The following is an 18,526-nucleotide window of genomic DNA, read 5'->3' as shown; positions in this document are numbered from 1 at the left end:
AAACTATTTTTACTCTGTTACTTTGCAGTTTCACTAATTATCCCTTTTATAGGTTCTTATATTTTTAAAAATCAGTTTCAAGTTTACCTCCACTGCTTTTGCAAGAGTGCTTCATGCATTCTCCAAGACAATCATAACCATTTTTATCCTTGCTGTTTAAATCACTGGAAGACTTTTTTGTGAGAAATGTATGAATTCCTTTATTGTTTTATAAATACCCCATTATTTATTACAACAAAATCACATTTATATATATATAAATGTAGCTAAAATGAATGAGATGAATATGTTGCTGTTGCTGACTGCTTAATTGCCTAGCAGACATTTTTCATGCAGAGTTACTTGCAGGATAGGTTAAATGTACATATCTTAGAGATAGACACTCATTCAGCCCTATCTATGCTAAAGCAATTCAGGTTAAATATCTGGCTAAACATGTTCAGCACACAACTTATATGACCCTTGACCACTAAGCTTACGACCTCAAAAATCAAAGAACATATTGGCTGTTACCAGTAGACAAAATAAAGCTAAAGCGATCGGTTATAGCCTCAAAGCCACAAATTGAAATGTTTTAGATGCCATTACAGCCTCTCCCCGGGTTACGATGGGGTTACGTTCCGACAAACCTATTGCAAGGTGAAAATGTCGTAAGGCGAAAATGCATTTTAATACAATACACCTAACCTAACAAACATCATAGCTTAGTCTAGCCTACCCTAAAAACATGCTTGGAACACTTATATTAGCCTACAGTTGGGCAAAATAATTTAAATAAAGCTTAATTTATAAAAATAAAGTGCTGAATATCTTGCATAACTTATTAAATAATGTATTGAAAGTGAAAAATATTTACCTACTGTAAAGTCAAAATATCACAACATGGATCACTGTAACCCGGGGAGCATCTGTATTTAGAAAATATGAAAATGTACCCATCCATCCATTCATCCATTTTCCAAACCACTTATCCTCCTGGGTCGTGGGGGGTCCGGAGCCTATCCCAGAAGCAATGGGCACGAGGCAGGGAACAGCCCAGGATGGGGGGCCAGCCCATCGCAGGGCACACTCACACACCATTCACTCACACATGCACTCCTACGGGCAATTTAGCAAGTCCGATTAGCCTCAGCATGTTTTTGGACTGTGGGGGGAAACCAGAGTTGAAAATGTACCTAAAAATCCAAAAGAATATGTACTTCCTGCTATGTTTTAAACAGTTATAAATAGAGGGTGTTGCTTCATGCTAAATTTTTTGTACCATATTTACTACATTTCAGCCCGATGTGTGATATTTCAAACGGAAAGCCTGGTGATGTGTGTATGTGTGCGCATGTGGCTGCCTTTCTGCCCGCCCACGTCGTCGTCAGAAACCTGTCAGGGATGTTGCGGAGTCGTATCCAAGCCAGTGTGGAGACTGATGGGGGGCATGTTAATGAGGCTCTATTTAAGGGTATTTCGTATGCGGCGTAAGGTAATTAACCCTCCACTGCTGTCAGCCCCCATCAAAACTCAATCCGCACTCAGACCAGAGTTTGCTGTCGGCAGCTATAACGGAAAAATAAGCGAAAACTTTAGAGTAAACAAAATCTAAAGGCCTCATTGCCAATCTCTAAAAGCATATTTATGATGTTAATTTGAAAGAAAATTATGCAGTGTTTGCTAGATAAGCCTTGCAAATGGGTACTCATGGACAGCTGATGGACATATCTGCCATTAGTTGCACTTGTTTCAAATTTTGTGAAAATTAGTTGCATTTTTCTTCATCGTTGTTAATGCTGAACATTCAGTATTAATCTAAATGGAAGGAAACATTATAAGCAGCATCGAATGCATGTTTCATAGCTTCACAGCATTACTACTGTACGTCACCAAGCACCTGGAGCACGCAACATCATCCCCAAGAAAGATCTAAGGCTAGCTATCCAAGACCCTTCAGTTAAATAGGATGTAATTTAGGTGTAATAAGCTTGTGAAATATCCATAGAGTTCGTCCATTTGGAAAACAGGGGGGCGACATACATTATGTTCAAGTGAGTTCATTAGCAGGCTCTCGGAATTCAGCAGAGCTCAGAGCTCAGATGGATATAATCACGTCCCCATTGATTGGAGCGGCCGGCAGCCTGGCTGAAGGGCCCCCCCCGCATAGCCCATGAGCAGGCGGCGTTTACCGGGGGGAGAGGCGCGCCCATTGCAGAAGCCCTAACCGAGTTAGAGTGCGCAAACGGCTCGCGGTCGGTCACCCCTCTCGCTCACGTTGCCAGGTGGCATTGCGGTTTTAATGAGCAAGCAGCACGCGACAGCCCTTGACCCCGGGGCACCGTGATCCGTCTCCGGTTTGTAAATACTGGATAGCAGCTGGGTCCCTGTGAGATTGGCGTTCACTACGAGCTGCGGAGCCGGGAGTTGCCCTGAGGTGACATGGCCTCCTTACGAGCTTTCGGAATGGGTGTACGTACGGCGAAAGCTACTACGGGTCAGCGCTCGGCGACGTTCCTGCCACGCCCACATGAAATGACCTGCAGATCAGTGAGCGCCCAGCCGATATCGTTCGAGGGAACAGGGAGACACACCAGGGAATGGATTCCATTTCCGCTCCCCTGAGAAAGCATCTTAAGGGTCGGTGGTTTATGCCGTCGCAATACCGACATGCTGCAATACGCCTGACATCGTGTCCCGAATCGTCACAAAATGTGATGTGTGTATCTTGCTATCTTCAGTTCGAATGAATACACTGGAGTCCCGTCCTTAATGTCTGTAACTGCGACATGAAAAATGCCAGCACTGCATCCTCACTGCATCATGCATGTAGCGTTTTACAGTTTTCTCGAGTCACGTGTCTCATGTCTATGGACTGCCGTCCGTACAGTTACGGTTGCTTCCTGGCTGTTGCTATAGCAATATATGCTAATGCCACGTCATTTTCGACCCGGCTGTCTACCCATCGCCTGCGGTCTCATTTCAACCACTGTCAACACTGACGCAATACCTGCCCCACCTCCGGCGCCCTCATAAATGTCCGAATCACCATCATCCTGACAGCTCCACTCCATCCCATCTGCGTGACGATCCTCGAACTGCAGGGGGCGCCTCTAAGACAGACACTGGACGTGCACCCTGTCCTCACAGTGTCCCTGCCTTCTTAGCACTGCGAGCAGTGAAGTTATTCAAGGTGCCTGGCAAGCAGTAAACCCTATTCCCTTTTGTCGGACCTTGACAGATGACGCCTGTGGACTCCCAAAGCTCTAAGTCTTTTATATCTATTTTTATTTTGGATGTACAGCCGTGCCTTGTACTCCGGAGTACAACACTCCCACCACCTTTAATCTCTGTTTTAATTTGTGTTTGCTTTCATCAAAACGGTAATGAAACATTTGCCCTTTGCCAGGACATAACCGTGCAAAATAAAATAAAAGAAATAAAACAAAGGAATTAAAGAGTGCTCTTTGGAACTGACGCACCTATGAAAGGCAAAAAATCTGGGCTGAAGCCAGGGCCACTGCGCTGCTGTGCTATCAGCGAGTCTCCCCTTTAATCTCAAGCCCTGCTCTTTTATAGGAAGCACAAGCCCTCTGTTTTGCTTTCAATAATTAACGCGTCTTCCCTGCTTGTCCCGTTTTGTATACGCCGTTTTTTCATGCTGCTTCATCTCACGGAACGGGCGGCTCCCATCAGCCCCTGAGCAGTAATGCAGAGAACGCGGGAGGACTGATAAATTGCTTCCAACGGGTTTCTACCACATGGTGGCGCCAGAGTTATCAGAGATGCAGCTATCTTTGAAGGGGGGGGGGGTGGTGGTGGTGGTGGTGGGGGTAGGGGGGGGTTTCTGACGCACCGAGGCCATGAAACTGGGGAATATGACAGGAAAAAGGAATAAATACAATGAAACGAGTATTGCGCAGTACATGGGAAACAGGGATGCATGTACGGATGGGGCGGGGGGGGGGGGGGGGGGTTTGGTGTGAGAAGGTCTGAGGCATGATAGCACAGGGATCAGGCTCTGGTGTGACTGAGAGCTGCTATCCTCAGGAACACTGAACCCCCCCCCGCACACACACGCACACACACACACACACACACACACATTTGATTAGCCTGAGAATTCATTCCCCTGCACCAGAATACCAATATACTGATCCAGACATACATGCGGTTACCGCAGGCAACCATCCAAGGCCCATTTTTCAGGCCTAGCAGTTCATGAAATGACACATTTGACACGCTGATCATTTTTCAGCTCCTGGATTGCCTTCTTTATTTATGCCCTTTATGTAAATAAACAAGCAAGCAAATAAATACAACGAAAGCCAACTGGCTGATAAGCATCATTCCTATAGACCTGCTACACATTGGAATAAATGAACCAGCGCAAATAATAAATGCTATGTTACATGTATATAGTAAGGATATGGGGCAGTATGATGGTTCATGCCACCAGGGTTGAAGCTGCAGGTGTAGAGGATTCCTCACATATACCCAAAAATCATGCGGTCTAGCTGCTAGGCTATCTGGTATTATTACATTGCCCAGAGAGTATGACTGTGTGTGCCTGTACGCTCCCCCAGCCTAGTGCCTTATTCTGCCATGAATATGTTATACAGCTCAGTACCATCTAGGTTGAGGCATATTCTATTGTATAGGGTTGTATATATAGGTGGGGCCACATTGGCATCTTAAAAAAATCCTAGGGTGTTTCTCAATGCCAAGAATGCAAAGATCGTACTGTGTGGTCTTAGCAAGACCCGGGAGTGGTCTCGTTTCAAGAGGATGCAACTGAAGTACCCTTGATATTTGGAACAGGGCAAGAACAACATCTGGGGATTTTTACCGTCCTTTGTGCCTCTGTTCATAATATTGGAACTGGTCTTTGGCACTGGAAGATGATATAAAATGAGTACATGGGAATACAAATATAATTAAGTACGTATATTGAGAAACGCACCTAGAATCGCCGTTGCTGTAAACCAGTGTTTCCCAATCCGGTCCTCGGGGACCCACAGGTGGTCCACATTTTTCACTCCCTCTGAGCTCCCTGCCACACAGTTCACAATTTTGCTCCCAGGAGTTAGGGGGAAGCAAAAACTTGGGCTGTCCATGGGTCCAGAGGACCGGATTGGGAAACTAAACTTAAGGTGCAGCTAGTCACAGAGCGGAGTTGGCATAGCCAAGACGTCTCGCACGTACGCAGCATATTATTTATCTAGCATAGACAGACATTTTTGTCAATCAGAAATTAATAATAAAAGAGGCCAAGCGTTTGATTTGGGAATGCAGGTCTGGAGGCAAGAGAGCTGATGCCCTGATACCCAAAACATCCAGGTAAATATGAGGTCGGCAATGTGGACGCACCTTAAATTTTAATGTGCCTTACGCATGCCACGTCAGGTCAGAGTCTTTGATGGCTAAAAGTAGAGCTTTGATCCGATGACCTCCCCAAAGATTGGGAATTCATGCGAAGGATAGCGGCTTTGGAGTACGGGATAGCGGCTTTGGAGTACGGGTTAGCGGCTTTGGAGTACGGGATAGCGGCTTTGGAGTACGGGTTAGCGGCTTTGGAGTACGGGATAGCGGCTTTGGAGTACGGGATAGCGGCTTTGGAGTACGGGTTAGCGGCTTTGGAGTACGGGTTAGCGGCTTTGGAGTACGGGATAGCGGCTTTGGAGTACGGGTTAGCGGCTTTGGAGTACGGGATAGCGGCTTTGGAGTACGGGATAGCGGCTTTGGAGTACGGGTTAAACTACCGTCTTTTGCGAAATGAAAAAAGAAAAAAAGAAAAAACAAAAGTCAACACTTTTTTATCTCTGCCAATAAAAGCCTTTCCTTGAGCCAGAAAATGCTTCTCTTATATATCATACATCCTCAGGAGATGCCAGGAAGACATGGTTCTTTTCCGCTCATATATATTTTTCACTCCGTTAAAAAAGTCAAAACTTTAACAAAGGGCTTTGCATATTCCTCCGGTCTTGGTAAAGCCTACACACCGTTTGTGTGCTTGTGCATTGGAGCACTCTCTCTGCAGACGCCTTGGAGATGAGCGGAGGATGCTGCATTTGGCTTTGAGGAGGAGGCGGGCTAATTGGAACACAACTGGAATGGAAAAAGTAGGGGGCTGCAGATGGAGAGATGACTTAGGAGATGCATTCATCTCTGTGTCAAAGCATTTCAAAGAGGACTCATTAAGATGGTCGGCGGCTGATCGGGGACGCCACCAGAGAGAGGCCCAGAACCTCATCAACATTAAGAAATGGCCTCCTCGATGCAGGCTTTGAAGAAGCTGAGTGACATTTGCACACACAGTTGCAGAAAAACAGGCCGCAAATGCGTTGACACCCAGGCCACATGTTAACCTGATGACAGATATGCAGTGCTATCTGATGCCTCCTTGGTGGGGGGGGGGGGGGGGGGCATGTGTCACTCTTCTTTGGGTTTCAGCACTCTGCTCTTGCTTGGAGGACCGGGGCACTAAGTGGAGCTGAGCTCCGCATGAGAGAGAACCAGTGAGACACCACACCCTCCCCCATCCTGCGCTTCCACCTGACAAGAGGTAACAGGCTCCTCATCCTGTTCCCAAGGGTTCACTGTGCGAAGGAGGGATCTCGTGTGAAATATGAGCGAAGCCAAGTAACTGCGATAAATAATGAAGCGCTCACAGGATGAGCACATGCGATTGGTGCGCTCGGAGGGGAAATCCTCAGCGGCTTCGTTTATCAATCAATCACGCGCTGCGCGGGTCTCTGGCGTACAGCTACGGGACGAATGAAATCCAGTTTAGCCCCGTTTAGCCCCTGCGCCGCTAATGTGGGGCCGCGCAGAGCTGTGGGAATCAGAGAAGACAGACATCCAGCGGGCCTCGTGGCATGTTTCTGAAAGCGTGACAGGAAGAGGAGAAACACATTCTTTCATCACCTTTGGCTGACGTTCAAGGCAAATGTTTGATTTGTTTTTAATCAGTGACCACAAATTTGCCATATTTCTGACAGCAGGGAAGAAAAGAAATAAATTTGAAACGTAAATTGAATTAGCTGCTGTATCCAACACTGTCAGGTGACTCACAGTTATTCTATTATTGTATTTTGACTAATCGCTATAATTGAGTTAGAACTAGAAGCAGATTAATAAAAATAACATTTTTGCACTGAAGCCTCTACCTCAAATGACAGCAGCAGTGATGGCGGCGGTATTACAAGCCTCAGTGGCTCGAACATAACACGGTACGATAGCGACCCTGCATTTAGGACGCGCTAATGCTGGCCTGAGCTAAGAGATCTATCCGTTAACCCAGTAATCTGACAGAAAGAAACTACTTACAACAAAAGGAATAACGCAGAACACAACCTAGGATAGTATGTGGGAAGTATTGTGGGCAGTCCTGTCAACACTGGTTTTAAAGGCATTGACTGGCACCACGCCCAAAAGTAATTAGTGAAATGAAGCCGTTCTTGTAATTGTTCTATCGGTGGTTGTGTGATTACGCCCACAAGTTCATCATTACAGTATAAATAGTAAGTGTCAATAAAACGTTATTACAAACAAAGCACCCATAGTCAAGACTGAAATAGCTAGACATTAACACGAGCAGACATGGCAGGACACAAAAGTTTCACTGAGATATTATATTTATGCTAATTATATCACTGATTTGGGGCTGCTGGTTTACAGAGTTTTGTCGATACTGCTTCAATCTCCCTTTCGAATACATGCAAAGATCATAGGTGATGCAATTACAGCAGAGACTAGCTAGTAAAGTTAAAACAGGTGACAAAATTTTTAAGACAACATGAGCAGCACGACAAGGCAAAAAGTTCATGAACTGTTAAGCAGAAGCTAAATAATATCGGACAGAAGAACATCGTATCCCTGGATTCACTAAACCCCTCATGAGGAAAGAGCGGGCATGTGCAGGCCATTTCTCCAAGGATTCATTGCTTTCATTTCTGGCCGCTGAGGTGATACTGTACATATCATGCGTGGATCATGAAACGAATTTCCGAGATCCGCAAAGCCGGCGGTATCATCTGCGGCGGCCCACCGCAAACAGAACAAATCGCTGTAATTGTAATCCCATGATGCCCCTCACTCTGTTTTTTGGGTCTGCAATATTTAACAGTTAGAAATCATTAAAGTTTTCAGAAAACACTGCGGAGCGGGAGCTGGCGAGAACGATCCCTCCGTGTGTTCGCAGAATGTGCCGAAGGCAGACGATGGGCCACGGTGAATAATTTATCTTCTAGACTAAACCTGTCATTGTCTGAAATATTGCTGCTATCATTCTTTGTGACAGAATAATGAAACATTAAAGAAGGCTAGAGAGTAGTGCATTTTTAACACTGTTCTGGTGGTACGCAACACATCTATGAGCACGATACGTGTGTCCTGTGACACATATGTGCTCGGGGAGGCGTCGGTCTCTCTCCATCCCGGCATCACGCGCGGGAAGAAGGGGGAGTGTCCATGGCTGCCCTGGCCATCCGCCATGCCTCCCGGCTCGCCGCGTAGGCTAACCCTCAGCTGGGGAGCGGTCAGGCTCCGACTACCTGCCGCACCTGGCGTGACAGATCACAGACGAAGCGCGGACGTGGCCCGTGTCCACAGCGCCTGGTCTGGGCACGAACCGCTGCCAAGCCGTTGTCAGGCGTGACAAAATGCATATGTTTGAGTTCGCTGCTTATAAGCCACTTCCTGCTCCACCACAATTGGTCTGCCCTAATTACAGCTAACAGGGCGTCACCGCCAGACAGAACAAACCCGTGGAGCAGAAAGCACCTTCACAACACAGGAATATCGTGTCCTGGCACGGACTTTGCTTTACAGTTTTTTGGGGCAAATTAGATTTTTTAGGGCTGACACGTACACAGGAATGTACCTCAAAGGTCAGCAGTAATAGACAAAAATTTGAAGCATTTCAAATTTACTTCAGAGAATAAGCAAAAAATCTTGAAAGGATGTCATTTGACGGTTCTCTCATGTGGTTCCCCAATGATAGAATTGAGCTGTTTGAAGGTCATCTCCACCTTCAAAAAATGCATGAAGACCCATATATTCCAGGAATTCCTCTGCTAGCCTGATTACATCTGTATGTTCCCTGAATGTTCTGTTGAACTTTTGTTCCTTGAATAGTCTTACTAAGGCTCATGGGAGGCCAACCAATCAGATTTTTTGGTCATACCTCCTTTAGTTCCTTAGACCCGCCTCCCCTACAATCTGATAGGTTATCTCTCTGAACCAATTATTTCTCATTCTGCCCTCAGAACATTTTTGTGCAAGTAAAACTCCCATGAGGCTTATTAGGTTCCAGCTTTGCTAAAAGTTGCTGTGTAGCTCCTGCTCTAATACTGCATATGCTAACCTGGGTATTCACTGGAACCTCAGCCTAGCTGCACTTAAGTTGCCTGCTTGATGGCATGTGTGTCTGCAATGTGCGATTAGCTGCACTTACATTTTGCTTTGGACAAAATGTCTGCTAAATGACTACAATGTAAATGTAAAAATGTCACTCTGCCCCTTTAAAATTGTTAATCAACCTTAATGGCCGTAAGTGTCTGACATCATATTTCAGGTAGCTGGTAAGGAAGTGGGACGTAGTCCTCGCTGGTGCTCCCTCTGTCACAGAGTCATGTGACGCCTGAGAGAGCCCCACTTAAGCCATTAGATATGTTTACGCTCGGGAGGATGGCTACCAGCATAGAGCCATGTTGCTGGTATCGTCTGCCTAATGGCTCCGATTACCTCGCTCACAAGCAGTAAATAGATACGTATCGGCACACAGATGCATGATGTTGGATTAATAGCTGATTAATATTAAGATTAATAGCTGGTGGGTGGGGGAGGTGTCAGGGATGCTTTACTTTAGCCCCAAGCAACCCGTGAGCTAACAAATAACAGACAGAACAATGAAGATTGGAGCGACATTAAAAGCAGTGCTCTCTCCAGCTCCATCAGTCTCCATTTTGGGTTGACATTGTTTTCGATGCTAAATCACATGGACTTGGTATCACCTGGAGGATATAGCTACTATGCTAACATTTCAGCACTTTTCTCAAGAAAGACAGATAACAAGGAGCTCAGGATTCAGCAAAATGGGGAGGAACAGTCACTTTTATTCCATCGGTCCCCATTTTGGATGCATGCGTTCACCCCTTACTCTCCATATTAAACAACGTTACTACGTGCCATTTGGGAATATCTTTCACTCCGTAATTCAAAAATGGGGCTCATCGGTGTTTCAGCGCTCAGTCAATAAAACCTAATGGCTGAATCAGGAAATTAAAGTGGCACAGAATAAGCAAGCGGAAATATCATATGGGATGTGTTTATATGACACATTATGTTCGTAGCACACATCACTGACATGGGGATTCGATGAAAGTCGATGCTGAACTGAAGCACCTTTGGATTTTTATTGCATTGTGGGTTTGGAAAATCGGGCGGAAGCTGCCACCTATTTTCAACGCTACTGAACATTTCGTAATTGCTCCTCCAAAGACGCTGAACATTTCTGGTGTTGTGTGGTTGTTGCAGAAGTCCTAGATCCGGCCTGACTTCAGACGTTAATGAAGCCCAGTATCGTACAGCGCTCATCATTAATTCTGACAACCCCGAGAACACAATTACCACCAATACTTCGTCAGAGTGTGTTTAAGGCCGACTTCCAGAATTTGAAAAGATCTGAGACAAAATAATGGCCAATTATTAGCTGGCAACAGATTTGCTTTTACCACAGTGAATGCACATGGAATTTTAATGAATGTTATTTCTGTGTGATTTATATTTGTGGAATTCCTGTCAGTTTGCGAAGTCGTCAAATGTCTCTATACCTACATATTTCATTTATCCATGAGCTGCCACCATCCAGAACAGCTAAATCCGGGTCTCTATTTTCACTGGCTTTACTTAAGACAGGTTTCCACTCAATTATTCTGAATATGCTTCAGTCTGGCAGCTATTAGATATCCAAAACATCATTATAGAAGCTACAGAACGCCACGCAATATCATAAACATACATATGTGCAGTTATACATCTCCGAACATTTACGTAAACGCAAATGACTCCTGACACGGCAGCGTCAGGAGTAATGAGCGACATATTACTACTATCCTATTGGGAGAATTACGCTGTCAAAACGGAAGAGGAGCCGGCAGACAGACACGGCGATCGAGAGCAGACGGTGGGAAAAAGGTTAATGGTGAAAAAAAAAGGTTGTCGCAGAAAAGCAAAGCGTTAGCGGGGAGCAAAGCGGTTTACGCTAACCTATGCTAAGCTAAGGGCGCTAAGTAACCTACGCTAAACTGAGGGCGCTAAAGTCTCAGCCTACATCTTAAGTATATTTTATTTATTGAGGTTTCAGTGACTAAATAGTGCCTCAGGAGAGTGAGGAGACCCTGGGCCTCAAAGACATCAACAGATGAGCCAGAAAAAACACCTGTGTGACACTCTGTCTATACATAATACAGCCTTCATTACGAAATTTTTAAGTTATCCACCTTCAAAATTATAATGTTTCTACAGCTGAAAAGAAAGAGCTGATCAAGAAATGCAGCGATATATAAAAAAAGAAGGGTTACAGGTGTATTTTTCTGATTTGAACACCACACTCTCAGAAAAAGGGGTATCGGCTTGTACCTTTGCTTGAAACTGGGGTTGTACCTTAGAATGGACTCCCCAAGGTACAAACAACATTAACGTACCGCCAACGGTACAAAAATGTTCCTCAGAGTTCATTTCTACAATTACCTACAGCTAGACCCTTGAGGGTACAGCCCCAGTGATCAGACCAAGGGTACAAACTGGTACTTTCTTTTCTGAGAGTGGACTTTCCTTTTCTAAATTATGATCCCTTGGGATCTTATCTTCCATCAAAACAAGGAAATCGAAATGACCAGGATCTTGATCAATAAAGTGAGCAGAGGTTAGGTAGCTGATGTTATGGACACTTTGGGCACATCTGTGTCTGTAGTGGCAGCTTGGGGCATATAAATCTCCTCACTAAGCTGAGAGTCCAGTGCAACTCTCCATGTGAGCGAATCCACACCTTGTTGCTAAGTTACAGGTGTGTGCTTTTGTCCTTGCAGCCTGAACCCTCCAGAAAAAAAAACTAATCAGCAGGAAGGAATCTAATTCCTGCTGCAGCGAGGCGCAACGCGCAAGGGTTAGCTTCGTCTCAGGTACTAAAGGAGAGCCAGAGCACAGCACCGGACAGGCAGACATGTGAGTCACACCTCCCAAAACGGAAGCGTGCGAGGATAAAGGGGACGGCCTTACCGAATTCTCTGGGCACGGAGATGGCGTAGACACAGCTATGTCCCGCTGTATAGTTCCGGGGGTAGTTGGGCGACAGCACGGTCCCCTCGGTGCCCGTGGAGCGACTGCCGCATGGGGCTGTGGGGGGAGACCAGATGTCAGGTGCCTGCTCGGTCGAGCCCCCTAGAGATGGGGGTGTGCACCACCTTCGGCGAGCTCCACGGGGGCTTATCAGCGGAGCGGGCAGACTGCAGCCGGCGAATATGCCACTGCTCCCTCTCGGCCCCGTGGAGGATGAAGGCACTCGCTTCCTGCGAGCCGCCGACCAGCTCGCCGTCCCTCGAAAACACCGGGGTCCGCCGTGCCTGATCATAATTCAGACTGAAAGCTACATTTAACAGGGATATGCCCGCTTAGCTTCCAGCACCAAGCCATTAGGAGCAAACAAACAAAATAATGCATCGAAACCACCAACAACTTATAGATACCGGAATTGCTTTTTGTCCAAAGAATGCATGCCTCGCTGTAATATTTATGAAAAGTACACAGAATCTATCACTTGTATGGTGCCTTTTGCTGTTGCGCTTTGCTACTTACTTCCTGTATATATCTGATTGTATTTACATTGACCGGCGCTGCCGCCGTCTAGGGGCAGAGTAATGTGCAGCCTATTGCTTTCTGACGCCCAGCTCCTAACTCAGGGAGCCATTTTGCAGGTGGGCGGCATGGGAGTGAGCCGAATGCCGTTTATCAAAGGCTTGGCGTCGGGCGCCGGAGTCAGGGAACAAGGCGGGAGCCTCTGGCAGGGACCCTCTGGCCAGGAGCCTCGGGCAGGCTAGCCTGTAGCAGCGTACCTGCCCCTTCTGCAGTACCATACAGCTAGCGGGCTGTTGATATGCTGGGAGGTTTGGCATCCGCAGGCTAGGAAGGATGGGTACGCGGTGCTAATATGGCGCGCTTGCGGCTGAGCACGGTTAAGGAAAGCTTAGGTTTATGTAAATTTGGATAATTATTAGGCACCATTTGGGAGAGTGGCTTAAAAAGGCTTAGGCACTCCAGCCAACGTTCATACAATCCAGCAACATACGTGGTTGGTCCTTCTATAATAAGTATGGCAGAGTAATGTTTATTATTAAGCTGAGGTTTATCGTAAAGGCAGAGGCCCAAGCAGTCCTTGGCATGTTCCTCGATGACGTACCTTGACAGCTGGGCAGAACCCTGTTCCAGCCAGGCCGGCCGTCGTCGCCCATGATGCAGGTGAGCGTGGAATAGCCCTGCAGCATGTAGCCGGGCTCGCAGTAGTACGTCACCGTGGAGCCCAGCTTGTAGTCACTTCCCACCCGTGTGCCGTTCATCACGCTTCCGGGATCGAAGCACGACTCCCGGAGCTTGGCTTCAAAGGAAATACAGGATTAAGGGCCGTCAGCCGGGGAGGGCGGGGCCTGCTGATTGGGCGGGGCTACAAGGCCGACTAAACGGCAGCCGGTTTCCCACCAAAACTGCAATCAGCCGTGAAACATGTTCAGAAACGTGCTTCCAAACGCAGCCACGCCAGCCTGCTGGAGACGCACATGCACCAGTACAAACTTACAGCTACGCGTCGCTCTTCATGAACTGTTGCTGAACAATCTACAGGCCGAACCAAACATCACAGAACAGTAACAATTTCATAACACTTCAGTAATAATGCACACTCTGTTACATACTGGAAAAAAAATGCAATTTCGCAGAATGAATATGCAACAGCATTTAAGTTTGAAGTCTCTCTCATATGCAGTCATCTCTCATAAATTACTTTTGTCTTTGCACTAGTTGCGGAATAGTCTGGGATAGAATCAATGGACGGTTATTGCAAATGCATGCAAAGTTCCCCTCAAATTATCATAAATGCGTTTGTCTTCCATGGTGGCCCCTAGGGGTTCTGGCATGGTTCTGCTACCTTTGTACTCGAGGTGGAACCCGGTGTAGCTGACCGAGCCGTCACTGCGGAAGGCCAGGTGCATGGTGTTGGAGCTGCTCTCAATGCGCTCGGGCAGCTTGCTGTCCTGGAAGGTGCCGATCAGCGGACTGCTGCTGTCCGGCCCGTCGTAGAGGTACAGGAAGTCGTAGTTCGGCTCGATGCTGAAACTGAGGGGGGAGGGGGGTGTAAGGGGCCACAGGCTATGGAATAAGCACTTCAGAGAGATGAAAAAAGCTCTGTAAAGCACAGAGGTGTGGTGCATCTCTCTAAGAAACTCAAGAACCACTCAGGTTCCATCTATATCGTAGGTAATGTTCTCCTAGCTGCCCGATTGATCTTGTATGTCAGGTTTATGTAGTGGCTGACACAAGAAGGGCGTGTAGTACATACCATTCTTTTCAAGCATATTTATAATGTAGCATGGTAACATTTTACAAGACTACTTGAAGTAGTCACCATATGCATTATAGATATCTTCCTAGTGCATTATAATGGTCAGTATAAGCCATTATAATATATTGTGAAGGTATTTATAGTGCATTTTACATGACAGCTTCATATACCTGTAGCATTCATAATGATATGCCTTTTTATAAATAGTTACAGCCAGGTCTATAATACTTAATGAATGCATTATAATGTATTATGAAAGTTTCTATAATGCATTATACATGAGTGCTTTAAGTATTATGTAAAGCATTTTTTATTAAATGTACCTTCATAGAACATTCACTGCACCTTCATAATGCATTCATAGAACATTCATAAGTAGCATGTAAGTATGCCTTAACATCCTAACATTTTAATGTAAATTAATAACAAATATTACGCGATAATAACAAGCATTATAATATAATATGTATAATCGTATAATGTTTGCTATTAATGTATACTAAAGCTGTTACGGTATGTTTGGATGTTGAGGTGTACTTACATGCTGCTTTTGAATGTTCTGTGGATGAATAATGAATGCGTTATGAATGTGCAGTTAATGTAAAATGTTACTGTGTTTTTCGTAGTTGTCAAAGGCCACTGTCATAGAGCTGAAGATTCTGACTATGGGATTGTGGGCGACACCCCCAAGGGCAATGGGCTAATGACTCCAGAGGCCCTACAGCATAATTACATTATAACCACTTTCATATGGGCTACAAGCTGTTTATGTGAACATAAACCTACAAAGCACACGTGTTATATCACAGGAGTCAAAGACTGCACTCACTCATTGGAAGAACAGTGAGCCTTTAAATGTGTAACTATGGAAATGCAAACAATATTCTCCCTTAATAAGCACACAATAAAGGACATACTACTCGTTTGCATCAGTAAATTTTCCTTTTACAAAGTTTTAAAAACAAACCACACGACAGGTGATTGAATTTCAAGCTGGCCGTCTGGTGGTACTTTTTAAAATGAGGAGATATTGCTCAGATGGGCTGCGAATTTATTTCGAACACTGTCAAAAGCTGAAACAGCCGCAGCGTTTGCTGCTGTACTCGCTCACGTAATAACTTTCTAATTTGGTGTACATGTGGTTATTGAATGTCGCATTAAAAACGCACAATGCGACAGAGAAGCGAAAATTAACAGACACTTATTGCAGGCATTGTCTGCGGAGGTGGGGAGAGAAACATGCATATATGGGGTGGTGTCTGCCTCAGTGGACTAGACGTCTGTGCCTGTAATCGGAAGGTTGTTCGTTTGAGTCCCATTGTTGGCAGGACAGTCACATGTCTGTTAGGTCCTGAGCCAGCGGTGCTGGATAATTGCCCGATTCTGGGCTTCTGCGTGTGTCTCGAAGGAAGGCAAAATGAGATATGCAAAAGAATTCTGCCTGAGCAAAGGGCAAATGAAGCATTTCATGCCAGTGTAAGGTTTTGTCTCACTGAGGCAGTTTACACCAAACCCGCGGCCAGGAATTTTGCCAACTTCCTCCATGTCCCCACACCCCATACATTTTGCCAACCAGGGGCCTAAACCAAATTCAGACTTGTAATTTAACTACCTGGCTACGTGCCTGATTGGTAAAGTAAATAATTTTGGGTGCTAGGGGGTGTCAATCCTGTTATTTTACTACGTGACAATGTGCCTTGTCCACACTGCCTGGTGTTGATGGTGCACTGAGAGGCTCCGTGAGTCCGTCCCACTTCACTGGACCGGTATCTATAGCTAACGGCTCACTTCAAGATGAAGCGAATCAAAACGCGGGAAAATGCTCCCCATCAGAGTGGATTAAAAAAAAAAAAAAAAGCAATTAATTTTTGATAACCAGATGTTTAAGATTTTTTTTTAGCTTAGCCTGTGGAGCTGTCACTCAGCAAACAATTAGCTTGGCGCTAATTGAAAAGTGAACAATCGCAGATAGTGCTAATTTGTAATGATGAAACGTGAATTTCACAGAACTGCCAACACTGAGGTCATTTTTTTCCCCCATTGTGCGTTTGCATTATCATAAGAGGAATATTTCATATCACAGTCCTCTGCTTGACAACGGAGCCTTTAATGAACTGTGTAATGGAACCCAGTGAAAGGGATCAAGTTTGTTCCTGGCAACCTGTTGGAACTGCTTTTTGACTGGGAACATGCCAGTTTGTTTACCAGAAAACCCTGCATTTTATGGCATGCATAGATGGGTGATTCTAGGCATAAGAGGGGGTCAGAATTCATATAGAGGGGAGTAAACAAATCATTAGCCAATCATATGTTTTATAGCAGTGAATGACAGGGGAGGTGCTGCTATCAGAGCCAATCAGCTTTCAGATGGGGCCAGTGGCCCCACCCCTGCATGGATATGAGAACCGCATTTGATTTTACGGGGAGCAGATCGGTCAGAGGAGTCTGCCAGGAAGCAGAGAGGTGGAGCAGGCAGGAGAACGACGGCAGAATAACTCCGTCCCCGTTTGGCCCTCGGCGGAGCCGCATCAAAGGCATGTTTGTGAAAACCATCCAAGCACCCCTCCCCTTCCCCCTGTCGTGCATTAAATTTGATCATGTACACACACAGTAAGAAGTCACGGGCAACAAATATACTGTATGTTATTGTGTGTTTAAAGAAACCAGATATATCCTTTTTTCAGCAAATGGGTCACATGATACGCAATTACAGTGACGTACTAGATATCCGAGGACCGCAGTCAACGTGCCATCAGGCACCATGCAGAACGTGGCTCTCCATTAAAATACAGCAGCCCTTTGGCCACTGGCCTCGCAGGGCGAGGAAATGTCACTGTATGATGAAGGTTCGGGAGGGGGGGGGCGCAGATTTTTCAGCGCAGCACCGAGCCGCTGTCAACTTTAACCTGGAGGGCTGGCAGGCGGCGGCTACACCGTGCCCATGCACCGCGGCATCCATCCTACCCATCACGGGGCCCGGGGCCCGGGGCCCTCACCGCGGTCACAACACGCCGCGTAAAGGTCGAACGGAAATAGAAAAAAAAAGAGAGAGACAAACTGGCCCAATTAGTGGAACTATTTAACTATGAAGCATATTTATCACATTTCCTTTTCATCTTAATTGGACACATAATTGCACAACCGAAAAGGAAAAAGCCACGGACACCTCAAACGAGGGGCTGTAATAAAGGGTGGGCGGGGGGGGGTTCATTAAGGACAGTGGATCGCGAGCGGAGACCCAGTGAGCTAATTATCAGGCGTCATCATCAGCGCCTCTGCGCTGTGTGATTATGGTGGGGGGGGGGGGGGGGGGGGCGTGATGAGTGCTTCTGAGGTTAACAGGCGGGTTTAGGGGGTGGACATGGACCCATACTGGGAAGGGGGCGTACCTGATAAATGCCAGTGACAGGACGTAGTCCGGGTTGACCGCTATCAGCCAATCACAGTCCTTACTGTGGGGGTAGGGGTGGGGGTAATTCGGTGAGAGGATGAAGCCAGAGGATCCGGTCAGGTTTCCCCCACAGGGAGCTGTGGAGAACAACACACACACACAGAAACGCAGACACACACACGCACACACACACAAACGCACACACATACACACGTGTCATCTCACATGTAACGTGAACTGAACGGCTCAGCAGGCAAGCGGTTTGTTTCACGATCTGACATCAGCGTAATGCCGCATCGCATTCCAATAACGTGTGACACATGCAGTACGTATGGACATATGTGCTGTTGCGTGTTTAAAGAAATCAGACATATTCTGGGTCATTTTTTTTTAGTGCACGGGTCATATGGCACAGAATAACAGTAACACACTGAAGGAATGCCCCCCCCCCACCCCAAAAAAATAAGTCTTAAAAAAAAAAGGACACGTCAGCTGCCATACAGGCTCTAGGTGCTTCGTGACACGTTACCGGGCCACCCTTC

At 46.1% G+C, this 18,526-nt stretch overlaps 1 protein-coding gene across 1 annotated transcript in view; it reads right to left on the bottom strand.

Annotated features, from left to right (window-relative positions):
- Positions 1-18,526, bottom strand: part of csmd3b (CUB and Sushi multiple domains 3b) — a 421,904-nt gene that overhangs the window by 75,753 nt on the left and 327,625 nt on the right. Inside the window, exons 29-32 of the mRNA XM_048993485.1 lie at positions 17,983-18,121; positions 14,180-14,367; positions 13,439-13,633; positions 12,262-12,378 (exon numbers count right to left, since the gene is read on the bottom strand). Of these exons, the coding sequence (XP_048849442.1) occupies positions 12,262-12,378; positions 13,439-13,633; positions 14,180-14,367; positions 17,983-18,121 (639 nt within the window). The remainder of the gene's footprint in view (positions 1-12,261; positions 12,379-13,438; positions 13,634-14,179; positions 14,368-17,982; positions 18,122-18,526) is intronic.

The sequence above is a fragment of the Brienomyrus brachyistius genome, chromosome 23 (assembly GCF_023856365.1).
Source record: "Brienomyrus brachyistius isolate T26 chromosome 23, BBRACH_0.4, whole genome shotgun sequence".
NCBI lineage: Eukaryota > Metazoa > Chordata > Actinopteri > Osteoglossiformes > Mormyridae > Brienomyrus > Brienomyrus brachyistius.
Note: the sequence above shows the minus strand (reverse complement) of the source record. Positions and strands in the feature narration are given on the sequence as shown.